Here is a 25,420-nt window from a genome sequence, read left to right on the forward strand (position 1 = left end):
CCATTGGGGTTCGCGGTTAACTACAACTAAGGGCCGAGAACTATTAAAAGCCATACAAGCCACAGGATATGATGTCTTATCAACTGGAAGCCCAACATATTGGCCAACTGACCCAGCGAAAATACCGGATCTGATTGACTTTTTTATAACTAAAAAAATACCGAAAGAACTCTTACAAATAGAAAATGGATACGATCTCTCTTCTGATCATTCACCTGTGCACCTCTCTATTAATAAAAGTGTAGTCATAAATGAAGCTTACCTAATAAATAGATTTACTGACTGGGATTACTTTAGGCTGCATCTTGAAAACACTCTTAATCTTAACTCTGATCTAAACTCAGCGACTGAAGTGGATAACGAAGTTCTTCTATTTACACAGCAGATTCAAAAATCAGCATGAATGAGTACTGCACAGTTCTCTAAACACCAGATTAGACTAACTCTTCCAAAAGAAATAAATAAACTGATATGGGAAAAAAGGAAATTGCTTACAAAATGGCAACAAATACGATCACCAACTGATAAAACGGAATACAACCAACTTCGCTAAGAGAAATAAAAAATGAAATAAGAAATATGAAACTAAAAAAGGCTCCTGGTTGGGATCAGATAACCGCTGAGATCTTAAACCAATTCCCTAATATAGGAATAATCAAACTATGCAAAATAATTAATGCAGCTCTGCGCTTAAGACACTTCCCAATTAATTGGAAAGTGGCGGAAGTACTTATGGTACACAAACAAGGAAAACCTGCTAATGAAGTTTCGTCGTATCGTCCAATTTCTTTATTACCCGTATTATCAAAAATCTTTGAACGAATTTTCCTTAATAGAATACAGATTGTTCTCACAGAAAATCAAGCAACGCAGCATTCCATTGATCAAATTATTAGTTGGACTAAAAAATGGAAAATTGAGCTCAACCAAACGAAATCCGTCCATGTAAACTTCACAAAAAAAAAATTGACTATTTGCGCGATAAATATGTGCAGTGCTCGCATACCATACTCAAAACAGCTAAATACCTTGGAACTTAGATGCTAAGTTGAAATGGAAAGAACATATAAAGAAAAAACGAGTTGAATTAGAATCCAAATACAAAAATTTATATTGGCTTCTTGGGAACAAATCACCCGTCTCTCTAAACAATAAATTAATGATATACAAGCAAGTCTTAGCTCCGGTATGGACGTATGGAATCCAGTTATGGGGATGTGCACCAAAATCCACTATTCAAATCATTCAAAACTTTCAAAACAAATTTTTAAGAAACTTAGTCAACGCTCCGTGGTTTATTAGGAATACTGACCTCCATCGGGACTTGAAGATCGAATCTGTGGCTGCAGTAATCCAGAAGCTCGCGGTAAAGCACCAAAAACGATTACAACAGCATCCAAACGAAACAGTCAACCATCTGTCTAATACATCTGGCCTGCTGAGAAGACAACTTCACAATTCTAATAAGTATACTGAAATGTAACAAAACTGCTTGATAGTTCTTGTATGAACTAGTCGTAGTCAAATGAAACATGTATTTATATTATTGTACATATTGTGTTTCAAATATTAAAAAAAAAAAAAACAAAACTTCTGCTTCCTGCTGTACTGACATCATTCCGGCAATAACCATGGCCGCGTCAGTAGATACTGTACGGAATGCGGAAACAACTCTGAGCGCGCATCTTCTGTAGGCTGCGTCTACTCCTAATCGGTACGTCTTTTTATTCATTGCATCTGCCCATATGGGAGCTATATATATGTAGGAATAATATAAAAGGGCAACCCTGCAACATTTTTGATCTGACGTTTAGGAAGAGTTGTTAAATTTTCATAGTAAAGTAAAATAATAGTTTTAAGGAATTAATCATTAATTTCGAATTTGAAATAAAAGTGTAATCACACTACAATTAATTTGGGGGCTCAACCGGGATTTGAAGGTGATAAAAGCAAGTAAGGTGTTGTGCATTGTCAAAAAGAAGAAATTAAAAGCAAGAAGAAGAAGAAATTAAGAAGTAAGAGATTTAGAAGCAGGAAAAGATAAAAAAAATATATACGTGACAATTACAACACAAAACAAATAAATAAACCTAAAACGAAGTTATATTTGAAATGGATGCACAGTCAATACTAGAGTTGAAGGTTGAAGAATTAAAAACGAAGCTGAGTGCAGAAGGCTTGTCTACATCAGGCAGGAAAGTAGAGTTGCAAAACAGACTATTGGTACATTTCGGATTCACTGATGAGGAGGATGAAGATGTGTCTGAATATGATATGGCTACCTCCAACGAGCGTAGTGACAGTAGTAGTGCTAGAAGCTTTTTCACCCTCAAAGATGTACAGGAAAGCATGACTCCATTCACAGGGAACGATGCAGCTGATATTAACCAGTGGATTGGCGAATTCGACGACAATGCGGTAACGCTGGGATGGAACAACATCCAAAAGTTTGTATATGCCAAACAACTACTACAGGGTGCTGCACGTCTATTTATCAGAAACCAACCAGGCGTACATAACTGGCAATCGCTAAAACGATCGCTCATTGATGAGTTTGGCCAAAAACTGTCGTCAGCAAAAATCCATGATATGCTAAGAAACAGAAAGCATCGCCCGAATGAAACACTCAGGGAATATTTGTACAACCTGCAGGAGATAAGCCGACCAATTGACCTAGACGAAGAAAGTTTAATTTCATACTTTGTTGATGGCATAGCTGATTCGAAGGTAAATAAAACAACATTATACGAAGCGCAAACAATAAGTGAGCTGAAACGACGCATTATAATTAACGAAAAAATCAGAGGAACAAACGAAGTGGGTAGAGTCAAAGCTCCAGTATGCAACGCTAAGTCGTTTGAACACAAATTCCCAAAACAGGAAATAAAACGTAGGTGCTTCAAGTGTGGCGATGTGGCACACTTAGCGAAAGATTGTACGATTGTTAATTACAAATGTTTTCGCAGCAACAAGAACGGACATCGCTCGTTTGAATGTAAAGAAGCAAAAACAGGGCAATCGTCATCATCCAGCAGTGGAATTAATTCCGTAGAAAACATTGGTAATGATGTACTTGACAGTTTAAGCATTGTGTTATCCAAAAACGGTGCCAAATTTTGTGTTCCAGAAGAAGAAGCAGATATAGCATCTATAAAAACGAAGAATGACATAACTACAAATGATGAAGATGAATTTAAAATTTTTTGTGGAATGGCAGATGCGGTAGACCAGTCATCAAACACAGACACAGCACACCTTTCATTTGAAATGCAGGAAGAAATTGAATCGTTAGTTACAAATTATAAACCAGCGAAATATGCAAAGTCACCCATTGATATGAAAATTGTCATGATGGATGATGCACCGATATATGAAAGCCCACGACGGTTAGCATACCATGACCGAGTAATAGTGAACGAACAGGTGAAGGAGTGAATAGAACAAGGCATTGTGCAAGAAAGTTTTTCGGAATATGCTGCCGCAGTTGTATTAGCGTCTAAAAAGGATAAAACAAAGCGTCTATGCTGCGATTATCGTAGATTAAATGAAAAGATTGTGAAAGACCGTTTTCCTATGTCGTTAATCGAAGATGTTCTGGATAAATTACAAGGTGCAAACCTTTTTACGGCACTCGATTTGAAGAACGGGTTTTTTCATGTTCCAGTAGAACCATCATCACGGAAATATACTGCATTTATCACCCATCAAGGGCAATATGAATTTCTTTACGCACCGTTTGGTATTTCAAACTCACCAGCTGTGTTTGGCAGATTTGTTCAAGCAGTTTTTCGTGAACTTATACAGGATGGTACAATCATCGTTTACGTTGATGACATAGTCATACCATCGAAAGACGAAGTCGACGGAGTAAAAAAGCTTAAACGAGTTTTGAAAGTCGCTGCGGAGAAGACGATCCAAATAAGATTCAGCAAGTGCCAATTCTTGCAGAGAAAAATAAATTTTCTGGGGTATGTTATAGAAAAGAATAGCATACAACCTTCGTATGAAAAGATTGAAGCGGTAGAAAAGTTTCCAATACCGAATAACTCGAAGGCTGTTCAAAGATTTATCGGACTCACATCCTACTTTCGCAAGTTTGTAAAGAATTTCGCCGTAATAGCAAAGCCGCTCACTGATTTGCTACGTAAAGAAGCAAAGTTCACATTTGGTGAAGATCAAGCAGCAGCATTTCAGCGGTTGAAATTAGAGTTAATAAAAGCGCCGGTCTTGAAGATCTATGTATGATCCATTTGCAGTTACAGAAGTTCACACGGATGCTAGTGCTCATGGCTTTGGTGCGATTTTGATGCAGAAAGATCCTGATGATCAAATGTTACATCCGGTACAATACTTCAGTCGTAAGACCTCTTCTCCCGAAAGTAAGTATCATTCATACGAATTAGAAGTCCTAGCTGTTATTCAAGCATTAAAGAAATGGAGGATTTATCTAATTGACAAGGAGTTTAAAATCATCACCGATTGTAATGCATTCACGTTAACTATGAAAAAGAAAGACGTTCCGTTGAGAGTGTCACGTTGGGCAATGTTCCTGCAAGATTTCCAGTATAAAATTGAACATCGGTCGGGAACGCAGATGAGGCACGTAGACGCACTAAGTCGGATGCACTGCATGATGATACAGGATACATTTACACATAAGTTGAAAGAAGCGCAAAGTCACGACGGCTGGCTTAAAGCGGTTAAAATGATTCTAGATGGTGGTGGTAAGTATGACGATTTTTACGTAAAGAATGGGGTACTGTTTAAGAACGCAGATAAGGAACTACTAGTTATTCCACCAGCAATGGAACGAGAAGTAATCACTGCCGCTCATTGTAAAGGACACTTCGCTCAGAAGAAAACGCAAGACATCGTTGAGAAGGAATATTTTATACCGCAACTAAAACATAAGGTCTCTGATATCGTCAATTCCTGCATTAAATGCATACTTATTAATACCAAAGGTGGAAAGAAAGAAGGATTTTTGAACTCTATTAACAAAGGAGATCAACCTCTTTCGACGTATCATATCGACCACGTAGGTCCACTAGAACAGACTCAGAAGAAGTATAATCATATTCTTGTTATCGTTAATGCCTTCTCGAAATTTGTCTGGCTCTATCCACCGAAAAGCACAGACGCACAATCACTTGTTAATATTCTAGAAAAATAATCAGTAGTATTTGGGCATCCAAGTCGTATAGTGTCTGATCGTGGCACAGCGTTTACGGCAAATGCATTCGAGGAGTATTGTAAGTCAAGAAGCATTCAACATGTCCTTATTTCAACTGGAGTTCCTAGGGGTAATGGGCAGGTAGAGCGTATTCATCGAATAGTGGCGCCTATGCTAGCAAAGCTATGTCAGGAGAAACCGACATTGTGGTACAAACATGTTGATAGAATTCAACAACTTATAAATAATACTTCACCACGTAGTACAAAAGTAACGCCGTTCAAAATTTTAACAGGAGTTGAAATGAAAACTTATCAGTACGACGAACTAAAAACATTATTCAACGAAGAGTTATTAAATGAGCTAGATGAAGAAAGAAACAAGGTTAGAGAAATGGCGAAAGAAAACATCCATAAGATACAACAAGAAAATAAAAAATCTTACGATTCAAAGCGCAAAGAAGAAAGGAAGTACACAGAAAATGAAACAGTAGCAATAAAGAGGACTCAATATGGTTCAGGGATGAAACTTTGACCAAAATACTTAGGTCCGTATAAGGTCAACAATGTGTTAAATCATGGTCGCTACAAAGTCGGAAAGATTGACGATCACGAAGGCCTGCGTTCGACAATAGCCATCGCGGAAAATATGAAGCCATGGACCGAGGCGTCCGGGTCGTACGCCCAGTCAGGATAGCCGAAATGTAGGAATAATATAAAAGGGCAACCCTGCAACATTTTTGATCTGACGTTTAGGAAGAGTTGTTAAATTTTCATAGTAAAGTAAAATAATAGTTTTAAGGAATTAATTATTAATTTCGAATTTGAAATAAAAGTGTAATCACACTACACATGTAGCATTAGACTTAACTACATTTGTCAATAACTGCTTCTTCTGTTGCCTAGGTCCACCTATATTGGGCATTATTCGCGATAGCGCACATGTTGTTTTTGCACATTTCGTAGCAACATATCGTAGATGCTCTTTGAAGCTGAGTCTATTGTCAATCATTACTCCAAGATACTTGATTGCTTGTTTTGATGTGACTCTCTCATTGCCAACAGTTATTGTAATGAACTCCATCTTTTTTCTGCTGCTTACAAGAAGGACTTCAGTTTTATGATCAGCAAGTTTGAGGCCTACACTTGCGATCCAGCTCCTTACCTTAGCGACCGCATCATTGCATGTTGTTTCTATATTTTCTATCAGCAAAACCAATAATTTCTGCGCCTTCTGGGAGCTCTAGTCTCAACACTTCGTCATACATAATATTCCATAGTATTGGGCCCAGTACCGAGCCCTGCGGAACCCCTGCTGTTACTTGATATGACTTCGTGCCTCTGTCTGTGTAGTACAAAAGCACTCTCTCTTTAAAATAATCAACGATTATTTCTACTAGGTACTTTGGGACATTTTTCCTATGAAGTGCTGCTAGTATAGTGTCCCAAGCCACCGAGTTAAATGCATTTTTAACGTCTAATGTAATAATGGCACAGTATTCTTTGTCTCGTTCGAGCCAACCGTCTCATTTAATGGCATCCTTTGCTATGGCTATGTTTGCTTCCACGGCGTCTATTGCAGAGTATGCTTTCCGAAGGCCAAATTGTCTATCTGAAAAACCGCTGCCATTCAAGGCTTCCTCTAGTCTTCAGCTGATTATCTTTTCTAAAAGTTTACCGGCCGTGTTAATCATACATAGAGGGCGGTAGCCCGATGCATCTTGCGCGTTATTTCCTTTCGGTATAAGCACCAACTTTTGTGTTTTCCATATATGAGTAATTATTCTCTCTTTTACACATGCGTCGAACACTTTCCTGAATGAATCAGCGTTGACTTCTGTGGCTATCTTTAGTGCCAGGTTTGGTATTCCATCTACTCCGGGTGCTTTGTTTAATTTTAACCCTTTGCATACTGCTTCCAGTTCTTGTCTGCTTACCTCAGGTATTTCATTTTGTGGCTTACTATCTTGCACTGAATAGGTTATTTCAGCTCTCTGCGGAAAGAGACCTTCAACTATTGCTTGTAGCTTAACTGCGTCTATTGTAACTGGTGGGCGGTAGCTATATAGTTTTTTCATAACGACCTTGTACCCTAAATCCCCAGGGATTATTCTCGACCTCATCACACATCTCCCTGTAACATCTTGTCGTACTATTTGCTATCGCCTTTTTTAATTCATTTCTCGATATTTTATTGGCTTCCTGGAGCGCTATGAAGTTTTCACGACCCCTTGCTCTTTGACATAGGCGCCGTGCATGTTTGCATATCCTTCTCAGCTCGGAAATTTGGTAGGTCCACCAGTATACATGCTGTCTGCCATTCTGCCGGCCTCTCTTTGCCATAGATGCGTTGTTTACGCCAGGCCAAAGGCATTGACCTAAGTTTGCAAAAAACAGGTTTTGCATCTTCTTTAAGACTTAGCTTAACCTTATGCACATTATACGTTCCTAACCCTTCAGCAAAAACGGTAAAATCTACTTTGTAGACGCGCTACTCATTTACTGACTCAATATGCTTATTTGCATCCCAAAAAGTGACATAAAATCTCTATCAAAAACAGAGCGGCTAAGCGCATCACTATTTACAATTCGCAACTTGTGCGATTGCCCACGACACTTAATTGAAGCACTGAACTCACCCAAAATCCCCACAATATCACCACTGTATGTGACGAACTGATCGTTGCATTTCTGCAGCTTAATTCTTCCAAAATATTTATTGAAATCGCCTTTCGACAGTAATGAACAAGCTACTCCAGAATCTATCACAAATGCGAGCATAGCACCGTTTACTTTTGCATCAATGACGAAAGGAGGTGGTGACTTTGGATGACACTTATCATCTACACTAAAAATAGAAAAATCATTAATATCAGAATTATTTACTAAATTAGAAAAATTGTTGCACTCATTATTATGTACATAACTTATTGTTTTTTTTTTAAACAAATGCTGGCCAAATGGCCTACACGACCACAATTATTGCATTTGCAATTTTTAAATTTGCAGCTATTGCTTTCATGGTTTCTCCACCCACAATGTTTAGAGCTCTGCCGTTGCTTTTTACTGCCGCTGCCACTGCTGCTGCCGCTGTTTGCATTCCTGCTATGCAAGCAAGCTTTATTCATACTCGCACTGTTAGTGCCCTTGAAATGCAAATTTCTTTTAAAAAGGGCATTAACCTCCAGATCGTGGGTTTGTTGCTGTTTGAAAGCTTCATTTTTTGCTTCCCTAATTATTGCAACTTTTAATGCCCATTCAATTGTTAAGGTCTCGTCTTCTTCGCACAATCTTTCGAATGTTCTACCGTCTAAAGTAGTAACGAATTTGTGCCCCGAATTTGCAATTTTTTGCAATTTTTTTAAATGTACAAACCACTCCGTGATCGTTTGTCCTTTTTTACGAATAGCATCAAAAAACCTTTTTCGCTCGCGAAAAATAATAACCGGCTTATTTTATAAAAGTAACTTCTCAAAAGTGTACACAATTGATCATACGTCTTGGTTGCAGGCAGATCCGTATCACAGATATCCCGCAGTAGTCCATAAGCCTCCACTCCAATGCTTTTTAACAGGATCGAACGCTTGATCTTATCGTCCTGACAAGCCATTTCAATAAAATGGGAATCTAGGATCGTCACTCAGTCGCACCAACTGTCCACCTGCGGTCTGAACTCCCGCACACCTGACGTGGTCGGTGTCGGTGACACTTTCATTTTGTGCCATATTTTCCAAAAAAATTTTTTTATGATAATTTTTGTATAATTTAATTTGCACGAGTTAAAATATTTTTCATACAAAATTTATATGATAATTTTAATTTTTTTTTTTTTTTAATAATAATTTTATTTTAGTTTAAATAATTTTTAAATATTTTTAAATAACTTTTATATCAAAATCTTCCTCGTCGCCAATGTAAGATTCACGTTTAAGTTTCGATTAAGACTAGTTTTTATTTATTTAATTTTAACTTACAAGCTTACAAGCTAACTTAATTATAATTCGAACTCTTCTACAACTTTCCCTACTTTCCAAACAGAATGGAAATTTTATTGCTGATCATGCAGTTAAAGATGTTTCTAATGTAAATGATAGCTGTTACAGGTAATTCTAGAAGGAATTCCGATATCTCATCATAGCTTGGTGATTTTATTGGGTTGATGTTAATAGTGATGATGTTTTTAATGGTATTTCAGCAATTGTTGTCTTCTTAATTTTAACGTTCTTCTGGGTCAATTCTTGAGTAGTGCATGGTTTGTATCATTTTTAGGATTTGTAAATGTGCTCTTAAAATACTCAGCGAGAACAGTTGCTTTTTCTTGGTTTGTGCGGGCCCAAGTGTTATCTTCCTTTTTCAGCGGCGCACAATGGAGTATGGCACCATTACTACCCTTTGTCGCTTTCCATAAGGAGTATTTTGTAACTTCTGTAGCACTCAATCTTGAGATAAAATTTGATACATTTTTTTGTATTTCAGCCTCTAATAACTCTTTCAGCTCTTTTGTTAATTTATTCAACTTTGTCTTTATTTGTGGAGCCAGATTTTTCTCAACATTCTTTTTTGTTTTATTTTATGTTTGATGTACTTCGGGACAGGTATTACATTTTTGGTTTTTGTTATTGGTGTAGATGCAGATGCTGCAGATAATAGTAGAGAATTGAAATTGATTATTGCATTATTTATTTTCTCTTCTGTTCTTAGAGCTACATTTATAACTAATTGTTCTTCTATTAGCCCGCGATATGTATCCCAACCCGTTTTATAATTGTAAGTATTAATGTTCGTATTGTGCATAGTAAGAGTTGCGCTGTAAACTAGTACTATCGGTGAGTGGTCAGAGGACAACTCAAGGCTAGAATGAATGGAAAGGTTACTTACATTTATTTTTTTTGTTATAAAGAAGTCAATCAAATCAGGTTGCTTTCTTGGGTCACTAGGCTAGTAGGTTGCTTCACCAGTATTTATAAATTTTGCTTTATATTCATTCAGTACAGTGTTTGCCCTTTGCGTTTGTTAAACTTGATCCCCTGTATATAACTATACAGTTTTTTATGAAGATGGCAGTTCCACCGTGTCCTTTTCTGTGGGGATGATTGGTTTGAAATATTGTGTAATTTTCTATTTTAATATAGCTTTTTTCAGTGAAATGCGTTTCTAAGGTTAATAGTATGTCGATCGAAATTGAGTACAGAAAAGTTTTTAATTCGTTGATATGTTAACTTACACCGTTTGGATTTCATGCTACTATTTTCAAGTCATTGAACTTACCCATTGATTTTTGTGACCAACGCCGTTAAAATGTTCATCATTCCTGACATTTATGTTATCAATGTTTACATCATTTCTTTTAACTCTGCGAGTTCTGAGGTGTAAGAGTTAGATTTAACAGGTGTTTGACGCGTAACTTGGGCATATGATAATGTTATAATGCCAACATTCGCCGTTATCATTTTTGTCCGATAAGCATGCGAACCTGTTTGTTGGTTTGGCAAGCCAATAGTTCGTCAGGGTTTGCTGATTTGACGATTGCTCTTTTTGCTCTGCTTTTCTTTTTGATTATTTTGAGAAGATCTATTTCTTTTTGTTGAAAGTGGAATACTTTGAGTGGTACTCTGCAATTTTTCCAATGGCGAATTTCAATATTTAATGACAGAAACCAACAACCCTCCTATATTACAAAAAATTATTGGCAGAAACAAATATCGATACAAATTAGAACATTCTAAAATGTAAAGTTCGCCACCTGAAGAGCACTTTGCAAAAAGCTAATGCATGGACTAATTTCAAGGTCGGTGGAGTTGAGGATGATGACAATGCATCTACTGTAAAAGGTAAACTTTATAATCATTTAAGTGTAGACTATTTACTACAATAGTTTTAAATTTTTTGTTTGTATGCAGACAAGGTGCTTCAAATATGTCTACATTACGAACAGCTTGTCGATATTTTTTCACCTTCAAAAGAAATTGAATTTGTTATAATGGACACATCGAATGCATTGGAATGTACTTTTGATGCAACTAATTTGGAAGAAGACAGCGTTGTATTGAATGGTGAACTATCAGTATCATCAGAAACTATCTCCTTTGAAAACAAGGTTAAGCGTACAGCACGCCCTACTTGCATTAATAAGCTCACAGATATGGAAAATGAGCAGTTCAAATTTCAAAAAAAGCAATTAAGCTTAGAAATTGAAAAATTCGAGTGGACAAAAGAAATGGAAAAACAAAAATTATAATTGGAAAGGCACAAAGTTGAAAAAAATTAAAAAGTATAAAATTGATATAAAATGTAAAAATAAATAATAAAACAGACTTATTAAAAAAATTTTTAAATGTTTACTTTTATTCAAACATCAAATTATACAGTGCTTTTAGCTCAGGTCTAGTCTTTTTAGCTCAGTTGTAGGTGCAGCAATAGTATTGCTATCATACTGCGCTTCACTCCTTTCGCGATTCTCACTTTCTTATTGTGAAAATTACGGTCTTCCAACAAAATATCATGCAACAAACAATAAACGAGAATCCAAGAATTGACGAATTTTTGGTTCTTCTTTTCTTTTATTTTAACTCTTATTTGTTTTAAACTGCAAAACTTTTCTTTAAGGATTCCGAAACAATTTTCTATTCTTACGCGGTATTGGCTGTGTCTTTTATTGAATTTGTTTTGTTGTTCAATATTCATTAAAGAAGAATTGATGTGATATGGCGTTATTAAATGTTTAGTCAACTGTTACGCAGTATTACCTGCAATCCATTCTTCTCCTGTAAATAAGCACGCGCTGTTTGTTGCAATGTGTGATTTCTTAAATATTTTAGAATCGTGGTAGCTTCCTGGATTACCCACTATGGGTGCCTGATGCGGAGTTTATGATCACACACAATTTGCAATTTAATGGAATACATTCGTTGACGAGAGAAGTATGATTATTGCTAGGTTTTTCAGTCAGTTTTATCTCACTTCCATCAATATAACCAACACAGAATGGTAACTCACTGAACGTATGAGCAATAAGTTGCCTACGCTCATTCGCAGTAGGCCATCGAATGTATGCTGGTAATTTCTTCAAAACTGTTGAAAATACTCTCTGGGTAATTTTAGTCAGAGTGCAACCATCCCCCACTCCAAAAGTTGTCGCAATTTTTCGCACTGATGCACTTTCTCCTGAAAATCCTAAACGGAATAATACTATCGCGAGTTGTAAATCGACGGGCAGTCCCGGACCTTTATCATTTGCATCATTTATCATCATATATATCATTTGCAAATACTTCAACACGACGAACAAATTGACTCTTGTTGACACGTAACATTTGCAAAAATCGTCCCTCGTCGAAAAAAAATGAAATATTATCTCACCAATGAATGGATTTTGGCACACTTAGTTTATCCCCTCGTCGAAAAGATGTGATTATTCTCACATCTTCCAGTAGTTCATCCATTGTTTCATCTATGAGCCATTGGTCGAAGTGTGCTGTGTCTATAAATGGAAAAAACTTTGATTTTTCCAACTTTTAAGCTTCAAAACACATACTTTCGATAAATTCAAAATCCTTAATAGCTGCATTTATTTTCAAGTCTATAATTTGGGTTTTTATACTCTTTTTAGGCATATTGTGTACATTTTGCAATTTAAATTTCTTTGTACTGACGACAAAAACAAAGAACAGCTGATTGTATAAAAATAACCAGATAACCTACGTAAGAGTCCGTTCACGGTACACACAGATTATTTTTCATTTTATCACCGTGAACAACCTAACTTTAATCATTTTGTTCTAATTGAATATATATTTTTAATTTAGTTATGTTCGTTAGTTGTGGCGGAGGGACGACGAGTTCTCCTCAATTAGCTAAAAAAAGGCGTTTTGAATCCACAAAAACCTTGTAATAGTGGGTAGTAGAGGCATTTATAAAGTCAAGAATCTGGCTAATGCTAATGCTGTCGCCGAATGAATTGAAGAAGGGGCCCCTAGAAACTTTAGCCTAGTTCTGGCTGACTGCTAAGGCGGCAAGGGTCCACTCACTATTTACCTGTCGCATAAAATGGTCATAGATTAACCTCCGAGCTGGCAGGGATCGCAATAGGGGTATCCGTGGAAGAGGTCCAGCAAGCTCGTTAGCGCGCATTTCTCACAATATTATAATGCCCGGGAACCCAGACTAGTGCATTCGCTTAGTGCATTCATAAATTCTTTACATTCTTGCACTAATCTGAATAACATATAGACTGCTGATAAGGCTTTAATAGCTGCCTGACGGTCAGTTAGACTGTAGAAAGCCCATATTTAAAGCAAGAAAACACACGCCCTAATGATGGCGAAAATTTCTGCCTGAAATATTGAAGTAAAATCTGAAAAATTCATCTTAGCCTTCATCCATCTTAGACCCGTCGGTGTAGATCGCTATCTTTCCTAGTGTTGTAAGCTATCCCGCCTCCCAATCCCCTTTTGATGGAGTTTCGGTGACGAAGTTACTGTCGAAGTGTAACCGAGGACATAGGTGGTCTGAATCTCTGCCTTCATCAATCGGATAGATTGATGCAATATTACCATGTCCCATGCGATTGAGCGCCAGGAGTTTAGGTCTTTAAGCCCCTGTGCGCTGAGAATAGCAACTTGCTTGGTGTAAATATCAATGGGCAATAAGTTAAGTATGACATTAAGCGCATTGATAGGCATGATATTAAAGTCCTCGTAGCTCCCACACATGCAGATCTTTGCATTCTGGTTAGTCTTTGAATAATGTACTGTTTGTTTAACGAAGGCCACTACACCAGACATCCATACGTTAGAATTGACTGAACGACGGCTGTGTAAAGCCAGAGAATCACTTTGGGCGACCAATTTCAAAATTGCGTTTGAGTTCAAAAAATTACCTCGTCGATGTTGTGATGGAACATTAAACGGATTCTATTCCACAACTTAGCAAGCAAATGTGCAGCGCATAACTCCAAACGAGGTAAAGATTTGGTTTTCAGTGGAGCAATTTTTGATTTAGCAGTAATCAACTCATACTTGAAACAATTTGACATCTCATATCTTACATATATATAGCAGCTTTATAGTCGTACTGATGCAACAGAGAAACCATGAATTAGGCATTTAACACTAAAATGCAAAATGACATATCGAGGAATTGAAATTAAATCTAGCTGCATTAAATCATTTTTAAAAGCCTGCCAAGCCGTGTCAAGGCGAATAGGTATGGATTCGTTTTAGTCAAGTTTCTGAGACCACAGTTCTTGCAACAAAGTTTTTGCTTTCACAACAATTGGGCACAATAAGTCAAGAGGGTCGAACAGATGATCTGATATTGATAATATAGTTCTTTTTGTTGCACGAATATTTAGGTAAGTGTCGTCCAGCTGAAATTTAGATACCTTGTGCTTTAGTTGTATCAATATTGTTTATATTCAACGATTTTTTTAGCTGTCCTGATGGCTGGAGTGGTTTGGGAGCCATTTAGCTAATGGAACCCAGCTGTCTCTAGAAATTGTGAGACTTGCATTCAAATTATTTCGAGTTCAGTAAATAAAATTGCACCTGTCAGCATGTCATCAACATAGAAATCGGTTCGAATAACCCAATTGGAAGCGTTGATTGAGAAAGATCACTTAGATGGCCTGAACATCGAGTTGCTAACAGAGGATACAGATAAGTTACGAGTTGTTAAAGTCATGTGACCTAGATTTATATACTCTTTCATAAAATCCACATATAAATCAGCCCAAGACTGCTGGAATCAGACTTAAAAGCAAGCACCAAGAAGATTATTGATTCTTTGTGACTTGTAAAAATATGGATCAGCAAGCTCAATGTTTGCCAGAATCTTCCAACTGGCTGTGGAAATATTATGGTTTAGTTGGTAGGTAAATATTGTTCGCAATATAGAACTGACTCGCGATCTTACAGTAGCATGTAACTTATGCTTTACTGTGTTATTTATCTTTTCAATCTCAATTAATGTTTTAATGTCTTCCCTTCTAAACTGTAATAGCTGTGCAAGTTCCTCAGTCATGAAATTTGTTTGGGAACCGGAATCAAATAAGACTCTGGCTGTTCTGTATTCTCCAGACTTACTCTTTACAGTAACTAGTGCTGTAGCCAGAATCACCTGTTCGCAAGTAGTAGCACTATGATTTACAAATGCGCTTTCAGAATCAGAACTACAGTTGCGTGAGGGATGATCGGAGTGTATTTGAGCAACAATGTGTGATGTTGTCCCGTACACACTCTGTAGTGTGATAATTTACATGCTGAAACGGTATGCCCTTTTTTTAAACAATTTAGACAAGCTGGAATTGCCTTAACTGCGTCGAACCGTTGTGACACAGGCAATTCAGCAAATGCTGTACACGAAGTTATCATGGGGCTATCAGACGTACAATATAAGCATTTGCATCATTGGATTGATTTACCTTGTTGCACAGAAAAGTGGACTTTAAGTTAACGCAAGAGCTTCATCTGACAAACATGACAATAAATGGTTGAATTTTTCGATGTCCGTAAGAGTTTCATCACTATGAAAGAGGCTTTCATACAAACTAATGAAATTTTTATATTCAGAGTATTTGCTACTAAACTTTGGTAATAGCATACTTGTCAACTTCGATTGCGGCTGACCACAGTGGTGCGAGATTGCAGGGCTGCTAACAATGCGATGTTTTTTCAACTATTGTAAGAATAGAGATTTGGTTGAAACATAAATGTCTTCTAGAACAGAATAATCGTCAGTAGGATTCAGTTCAAATATTTTGCTCTGATATTGCATCGCTCAATGTAAGAGTTAAGTATCTCTAATCTACACTCTAACTTGCTAGGACCTTTCGAAATATTTCCGTCTAGTAAATTCGACTTTAACTTTAAAATGTCAGCAACTACAGCTTCTCGAAATTCTGTTGCGGTGCCAATACTATTTGTTTAATCAAAAAAAAGTGGTCCGCGATGCACCGTTGTGGCTACGGGCAGCAATAGTGGTGAAACAACAAAACGGTAAAATTCTACTTTCTACCATCTACTTTCTTAATAAAGGAGGGACAAAAGTGGTCATTTGCTAACAGTTTGGCGAGCCGATTCTTTAATACTTTCAATTTGATGGCAATGAGAATTCCATGACACCTTCGTGAAGCGCTTTTTTGTAAACCCTTAGAACATCCTTATATGGAGTCCATATCTTAGTACGATAGCTTTCGTTTGAAGGTTTTCGAGTATTCTTACGGAGCAAAGAGAGCTTCTCATGCCACCATGGTGATCTACATTTCTTCGAGAACACGATGCTTTAAAGGAAGAAATAATGGTTTTAGTAAATGAGTTGACCCTACTCTTTAACTCCCTAAACGAGTTAATTGGAGCGGGGTTTCTGTTGATTTTACTATTGAAAGTATCCCAGTTTGACTTCGTGGGATTACGTTGAGACTGCTTAGCTACTATGGGAATATCCATCACAAACATGATGTATCTATGATCAGAGAAGAAGTTTTTGGCTAAGACTCTCCAATCATTGATTGCTGATGAGCGTGAAGTCGAGCAGAACAGCCAGATTTTTCGTAGAACACTTATCAACAAAGTTTCTTGTTTATAATGTGGTCTTACTAGTGCCCTCAACCTCTTCCAAAATGTTATACAGTAGAGCATTTTTGAAAATTTTGAAAATTTGTGCAGCTTGTATCAGTCTTGACATTAGTTTCACAGCTCCCGTTCCATCTTTGTGTCACTTCGCCGTCATGCTGCGACTTTCTTGAGATCTATTACGCTTGCCGCCATCTTCGACTTTGTTGCCGGTGATAGAAAACAGGCGCAGACTTTCATTATGAAGATACTCCTCCACAATGGCGCGGTATTTAACAGCGTCGACTTCGTCACGTTCATGGACCTTGCCTTATTTGTTGTTGCTCTCGATTTTCCTGCCCTCGATTGGAATCGGTAACGATCTCCATAACATCTGATTTCAACAATTCGTTTTCCGTAAGTTTGGTGGGTTTATATGCTCCAACCACGAGTTCCACGGCAATATCGGGGGGATTTATTACATGTTCGTATTAGTCCACCATACACGATAAAGCAGCCGCGGCGGACTCGAGGATAATTGGACAAAAGAAATGGCCACCATAGCAGCGTCCCATACCATGGCTAGATCACACTTAAACTCTAAAACGGTCATGTATTGGGGAGGCTCCACAAAAATACAGTTGAACTGCAAACCTACACTCGGAGAGCATGGATCGCGTAACACTCCCGAGTTAAGGGGACTTTCATACCATGATCAAAAAGCAGTGAGTGGTGTGCAGCTATTAAAGAGCTAAGGACATTAACTCAATTCCTCCTGATCTTAGCTGGGCACCGTCCTAACAGCGTACAGGACAAGAAAACTATGTGATTCATTACCAGACGACTTCCTCGTGAAGGGTTTGCCATCCATGTTGTGTATTTAGTTTCAACTAAATACCCTAGAATTTTAAAAACAATTTGTTACGAACTGTTTTCTTGGTACGTAATGCAACTTGTTAATATGACTCATTTCTTTTTTAACAATTTCTGCATACACCGCGGAAGCCTTCGTTGCAAAATATTATTGAGTTCAACCACTGAACTCAACATTTTAATATATGCGAAACTGCATTTTATTTTATTGAGTTCAACCATTGAAATCAACATTATAATATATGCGAAACTGCGTTTTATTTTATTGAGTTCAACCATTGAACTCAATACCCAAATCTTTATGCAGAATTGTACGTTTAACTAACTAGGTCAATATTTTACTTTCTATTTTCTGTAAAACAGCAGAAAATAATGGAAATTTCCGATCATGCATTACGCACATGATCAATGTTTTCACTGGTTCCAAAAGGTGAAAACATGGGTGGAAAGTTTCGAACGAGTTGGTTGATAGAGTGGTGTTCAAGTCGTGAGTTGTTTTTGGAGTACTTGAGCGTTCTTCTAAATAATTTATATTATAAAGGTGTTTTGTTGTTTAATTTAAAATAATTTGTATAATTTAGTTTGCATAATACATGAATACACTTACATAGGTATGGTAAAATAAAGATAAAGTCCCAACCGCGAAGAGTCGAAAAAAAATACAATGCAAAACAAAAGGTACAACAGAAGAAATTAAATTAGTGAATAAGCAACTGTAACCTACACCAGCACCTACAGCGACATCAACTAAAACAGCATCTACAGCGACTGCAGCCATAGCACCAACATCAGCAACTACAGCAACCACAGCCACAGTACAATAACAGCAACTACAGTATTTGCGGCAAATGCAAAGGAAGCAGCAACTGCAGATGTACAGCAGCAATATAAGAATTTTTTAAATAAAATTAAAAGACATCGTGTTCAAAATTTGAAAGTGCGTATTTATTTGTTGGGTGCACTGTTGTGGGAACACAAAAATAATTTGGAGAACCACAACAATGTTTACTGTGATTTTCAAAATTGTTTGGTAGTCTGGTACTATGAATGTTTACTGTGATTTTCTTGCTTTAAAATATACCTTTGTGGGGAAGATGGGGTTAGTGAATATAAATTTTGTTTATTGAATATATATATAATAGCTTTCAAGTGCATCGACTAAAAACCGCCTTTGCACTTGCTAACAATTATATATATATTTTTACTAAATGTAATGTAATATGGGTTAACCAATTAGACGCGAGTAATTTAAGTATTAACCAATAGTATCAGTACATAAGATTCTATTGGAAATTAGTATTAAGAAACTATGTTAGATTTAAGAATTTAAAAAAAATAAAAATCAGTCTTGCTTAGACACTCAAAAGTAACGCGTCTTTTATTTGTACTGAAGATAACTTTACATGGCGATCCTGCCAGGAGTTGCAGTAGGACCAATAAGATCTAATAAATCTAATAAATAAATATGCATTAATTTGCAGTATACAAAAAACAAATAAACTACATAATTAACATATTAACCAAAACTGTCTTAATTTACAAAATATTTATTAATTGTTTCACTTTAATGAGGCCAAACACTTTCGTCAGCGCATTAACCACATAAAAGCTGATATTGCAACACTGCAAAGCGTTGGCCTATAAACAAACAAGTAGCACTTGAATTGTGCAAGCAATAATTGTTAAAACATATGGTTATACTGCAAAATAAAAATATCAATAAAAAAATATACTAGGTTGATCCTTTACCGGTGATATACGTTATTTTGCACACAAAAGTTGTACAGTAATTTTATTGTTTGTATAGACTGCTTGCATATATACTGAAGCCCCATATGCTTTTTCTGAAGCATCTGTGAATATATGAAGTTCACTGACTTGTGGAACTTCCGTGCTAAACACATGCCGTGGTATTGACAGTGGTTTTAAGTGTTTTAAGTTCTCTCTGAAGGTAATCCACTAAACATGCAGCTTGTCAGATAGTGGATCGTCCCAATTACAGTTGTTGCATAAATAATTTGGCTTGAACCACTACTGGAGCTAGTAGTTCTAACGGATCCAAAATTTTAGCCAAATCGGAGCTTACTATTCTCTTAGTAATTTTTGATTCATAGTTGGTGGCTGTATTGATGCTTCTTGCGGTGACCATGCGAGGCCCAATGTTTTAAAGTTTCACTGCTTAATCAGAATCAAAATCTAAATCTACCTCCTGATGTGATACTGATATATTTTGAAGTAACTTCGAATGATTTGAACATTATTTACGTAGGCGAAATCCTGGGCCTTCTAACAGTTGTATGAGTTGTTGTTGCATGTCTATTGCTGTTCCTATGTTGTCTGATACCCCTAGGCCATCATCCACATAGAAATTTTCTTGCAACACTTTTGATGCTAGTGGAAATTTATTCCGAAATTCGTTGGTTAAATGATTAGGACATCTGGTTGCTAAATAAGGTGATGGTCGAGTCCCATAAATAACTACCATATATTTAGTTGGTAATACTTAATTGGTTGATTAGTACTTCTTCTAGAAATTATAATCTGGTCATTAGGATGAACCCATATCTGTCGATACATTTTTTCTATGTCTGTTGTAAAGACATATCTTGGCAGTCTGAATCGCAGTAGAATAGTGAAAAGATCACTCTGAACTACAGGACCTACGTGTAACAAATCATTTAATGATTTTCCAGAAGTTGTTTTGGCTGATGCGTCAAAAACAATAGGTAATTTGATGGAACTGCTTTCTGGTCTCAACACACAATGATGTGGTATAAAATAACTGGAGTTGTCCTCCAGTTATTTACATCTACCTCAATCATATGACCAAGCGCCTCATATTCGACCATGAACTGAACGTATTGTTGCCTTAAGTTGGAATCCTTTATCAAACGTCTTTCTAAGCCCAAAAACCGGTTGAACGTTGTGCGCCTTCTGCCTCCTGATGTTTCTACGGATTCTGCAAACGGTAATTTTACTATGTACTGTCCCTTTTGATTTTTCTGAACATTCTTTACAAAATGAGTTTCACATCTCTGATCTGCAAACGATAATGTGGTGTCTATTTCCTTTACTTCTTCGAACTGCCAGAATTTCTTTATCATATTATCTATATGTTCACCTTCTTCCATGTCAGTAAGCATGCCGCATGTAGCTGAATTTGATGTCTGACTTTCCACTTTTCCTGAAACAATCCCACCAAATAATGTGTTTTGCAACGTTGGTAAATGAGAAGCCAGTCGAATTGTTCCTGACATCATTACTTGATGATAGAACTCTGCCCCTAGCAGTACATCAATTTTGTCAGATTGATTAAATAGTGGATCTGCTAGTACTATTGTCTTTGGTATAGCCCAACTGGCTATTTCGACATATTTTGAAGGTTGAGGAGACACGATGTTAGGTAATACGAATGCTTCTAGCTGAGTTCAAAACATGTTAATTTGAGAATGTAGCTCAACATTAATTCGATGCTGAGATTGTATTCGTTGATTATAAGAAAACGCTTGTTGATGCCAGTCACTAGCACACCCAACAGCAGAAGCCAATCTCATTCTACATGTCGATGCGAGCAATACCGCGGTGGGAGCTGCATTGCATCACATCCGTGAAGGACGATTCGAACCACTTGGGTTTTATTCAAAGCAGTTGACTGACACACAACAACGGCACAGCATCTATGACAGGAATTACTTGTCATTTATCAAGCAATTAAGCATTACAAACATATGGTAGAAGGCAGGAACCGTACGGTGTTGACTGATCATAAACCCATCATTTTCGCATTTCACCAAAATCCTGAGAAAGCATCGCCCAGACAACTCCGTCATCTGGATTACATAGGTCAATTTACTACTAATATCAGACATTTCCCCGGAAAAGATAACAGCGTAACTGATTTTATATCGCGTATTGACGGAATAGAGGGAGAAAAGCAGATTGACTTTGAGCAGTTAGCAAAGAGCCAACGAAGGGACCTGGAGCTACAACAACTCTTATCACAGGGTGAGACTTTGCTTCACTTAAAATTGGTGCATCTAGTTCATCGAATATTATTGTATGCGATTTCTCAACAAAGCATGCGCGATCAGTGGGCGATTTGTCTAGCCAAATATTAAGAGGGATGTATCGAAAATGGTAAAAACAGCAGTACACGTTGATATCGTGGGGCCATTACCACCATCAGAAGGATACAGCTACTGCCTGACATGCATAGATGAATTTAGCCGGTGGCCTGTTATTATTCCCATTATGGGCATTCGTGCAGACACAGTAGCTGCGGCGTTCATCACGGGATTTCTTTTTCTGCTTTATTTTATTTAATAAAAATAAGTAAACGAAACTAAACAATCCAGTGCAAGTAACTTGTTTCTTTTAACTGTATACAACAAAATATATAGATTCACTCCAATTACATCACATGTACACATTATATTTTTTTAAATAATAATGAAGTGTATTAAAAAAACTAAAAATAATTGCGTTAATGTTCAAAGCTAAGAAATTAATTCAAAGTTAATGGAGACGCAAACGGCACAATCGGCAAGTTTAAAACTAATCTTTCCGTGACATATATTCAGTTATATATGTTTGCTTTTTTGGTTTTATTAAATCTGAGGCAAACATGTCGTTGCAAAGGGCCAGCAGATTGCTTATGCGTCTAGCGGAATACAATTCACTTTTGTTGCACCATTTTTTTAACGCTCTCAATGGTTGTCGAATTGGAAACCCCTGATAAGACTTTAACAAATTCGTATTCGCTTCTATCTGAAGACTCAACATCTCTACTACGTTCATATGAAGATCCGTCATCAAACACATCTTCATTCCATCTTTAAATGTCTTTTATGCAAATGCTATTGTTCAGATCTATTTTCGCTAAAAGAGCCTGAGTTCTCTAAATAACTTCATTGCATTCATGATCTGCTTGCAGCAATTATACTAGCGGTACATCATCGTCGCTATCATACTGATTAGGGTCCTAGTTGAATAACTTTGACCAAGATTCATTTATCACTCTTTTTGGTACCTCATCCCAAGCTTGTTTCAATAGTACAATCACATTGCGGATTGGATGAGATTTCAAACTATTCGATGAAGGATAATATAAAGAATAATAAACTATTTTTCCATCGTTACTTCGAAGTTTTTCAATTAGTGCATGAGCGGAACAGTTATCGATAAGCAAAACGTCTTTTGGAGGCAAGTTATTTTCTTGAGAAAAGTAGGTGATCTGTAGATTGAAAATATTTTTAATTTTCTGAACCTACAATCAATTTTTTTCTTACTTCTTTAATAAATATTTTGTGAAACAAATCATGAAATATACAAGATGTCATCCATGCATTTTTTGAAAAGTTGTAATGAAGTGGATTATTAAATCCATGAAAACTCCTTGGTTTTTTCGCTCTCCTAGTTACCAATGGTACTAATTTAGTGATCCATCAGTATTCGCTCCAAGTAAGATTCTTTCTTTTTGAATTTTATATTCAGGGGAAAGTTTTTCGAAAGTAGAGACGTGTGTTCTAAAAGATAGGCAGCGGAAAAATAATCCGCTTTCGTCTACATTACATATTTGTGAATCGAGTAATTCCATCTCATCAATCTTCGCACGAAAACTGTGAATTAACTGAGTGACTGCAGAAACATCACTAGAGCTAATCTCGCCACAAATTTTTAATGAACGGATTCCATGTCGCTTCTTAAATTTATTAAACCATCAGTCACTTGCTCGGAATGCATTTTCAGCATTATCGGGATATTCCTCTCTGAATATTTGTTTGGCTTTCTCCCTTAGTATCTGTCCAGTTAATGTACATTTTTTTTCAAGTTGATTTAATAACCACTCATAAAGAATCTGTTGTATTTAGGGATATTCAGCGCTGTGCAGAGATTTGCTCATTGCCTCATGGTAGATATTTGAGACAACATTTAAAATTGCTGCTCTGTTTGATTTTATGTAGCTGATTGCAGATGGTGTCATATTAAAATTATGCGCTAACCGCTTCCCTAGAACACCTTTGTCGACTTTTTTTAAGATTTTAAATTTGATTTCCAACGATGTAATTTTTTTGCGTTTATTTAACATTTTCAATGATCTACTTTCATTTTCCTATAGAGACTGCGAAAATGTGTACACGCGTATCAAATTTCATACACAAACACATAATAAATAACGAAAAAGGGGATTCCTATTTTTATTCTGCTTTGTTCAAAACAAAATAACGAATAACATAGATAAATCCAAACAAGAAAAAACAAGATATTAGAATTTTTAATTCTAATTTTAGATTTGAATTTCAGACAATTTTAATTTGTGAACTTCGACTGTATTATATATTTGTTTGCCAGTAGTTTTTATTTAAATTTTATGTATATACACCAACAGCGCAAGCGATGTCATTTATGCAGTTGTGATAACTGCGATTTTTTTCTTCTTCTTTCTCCATTACTACGTTCAAATATTTCGTTTTTTTTTTATTTTCTTATTATAAACAGTTGGAGTCATAAGTGTACAAACAGGCAGTACAAACAACTTTGTTTATAAATTTATACCAAAAAAAATTAATTTATTAGGAACTTACTTTTTTTGTTTTTTTATAACATTTAAAGCACAATTTTTAAACTTCACGAGTTTATTTGCTTTTGTTCAAAAAACAGCTGAGATTTCGGTGCTTTTATTGTCAAGGGTAGCAAAACAAGCGATCAAAAGTCCACAAGCACTTGGTTTTTCTGCAGTTCTAATGCGAGTTAAATGCTAATTGGTGCGAATTTGGATTGCGTCTTATTTGTGCCTATTCTGAATCGCATGGAAATGGGAGTTTTTACCCGTTTCCCAATTTTGCTATTCTAAATTATATGGGAATGGGAATTTGTTCCCTGTTCCCAATTTTGCTATTCTAAATCATATGGGAATGGGAGTTTTTCCCAATTTTGCACAAAATCTTTCCCAAGCAAATTGTTTTCCCAAGCAAGCAAATAAAGTAGAAAGTAATATAAACTTATCATAAATAATCGAGACAGTGACTCTTTACAAAATTTATAAAAACAATAGTGCCCGACTTAACGTCAAAAATGATACATTAATATAATTATATAGTTTTTATGTAAAAAAGTGAACTTTGACTTTGCAGAATTGCCTTTCTTTTTAAGTTCCTTATTAGTCTTAAATTCACACACATTTAAAAACAGCTGATAAAGACAGCAAATAAAGCTTTAAAGTTTAAAATAAAAAGTGTTGGAAACAGTCATAAAAACTAAACCAATTGTAACTCGTGTAATTGTCTAATAATATAGCTAAATAATTAACTAATGCTATATAACTAAATTAATAAATACGTGTAAGGACATTCAAAATATTTAACAAATCTTAAAGTAAAAAAAAAAATATTTGAATTCAAACAAAAAACAAAACAAAAAAATTTGTAAATTTAGAATTTTAAATAATTAAAAAAATATAAACCAACTGTAATTATATTGTAAACATACTGTATGAGCGATTGCGAACGCATTGTACGTCAACAGTCTCTAATAACAACAGCTTCAAAAATTGTGTAATGAAGAAAAATATGAACATCTCCAAGACAAAAGATCGAATCAAGCTGTAGTCGTAATCGTACAGGTACAGGTAAAAACCACACAAGCCAAAAACAAACCAAACTAGATTCATACTGGTTGAATCGACCTGTCAAACCAAACCCATACACAAACCTACAGGTAGATGACAATGAAATAAATGAAGAATCGTTAAAAAATAATGATAGTACTCCTTCAAAAGTACAAAAATTTTCACCAATATTTATTGATAAGGTACATTGCATCAAGCC

General features: G+C 36.1%; 1 protein-coding gene across 1 annotated transcript; it reads right to left on the reverse strand.

Annotated features, from left to right (window-relative positions):
• Window positions 1-20,347: 20,347 nt before the first annotated feature.
• On the reverse strand, window positions 20,348-24,043 carry LOC119666180. Its single transcript, XM_038075463.1, has 2 exons — window positions 23,975-24,043; window positions 20,348-21,016 (listed from the first exon to the last, which is right to left on the reverse strand). Exons 1-2 carry the CDS (start codon window positions 24,041-24,043, stop codon window positions 20,348-20,350), a joined length of 738 nt encoding a protein of 245 aa, XP_037931391.1.
• Between the last annotated feature and the right edge of the window lie 1,377 nt (window positions 24,044-25,420).

The sequence above is a fragment of the Teleopsis dalmanni genome, chromosome 1 (assembly GCF_002237135.1).
Source record: "Teleopsis dalmanni isolate 2A chromosome 1, ASM223713v2, whole genome shotgun sequence".
Taxonomy (NCBI): Eukaryota; Metazoa; Arthropoda; class Insecta; order Diptera; family Diopsidae; genus Teleopsis; species Teleopsis dalmanni.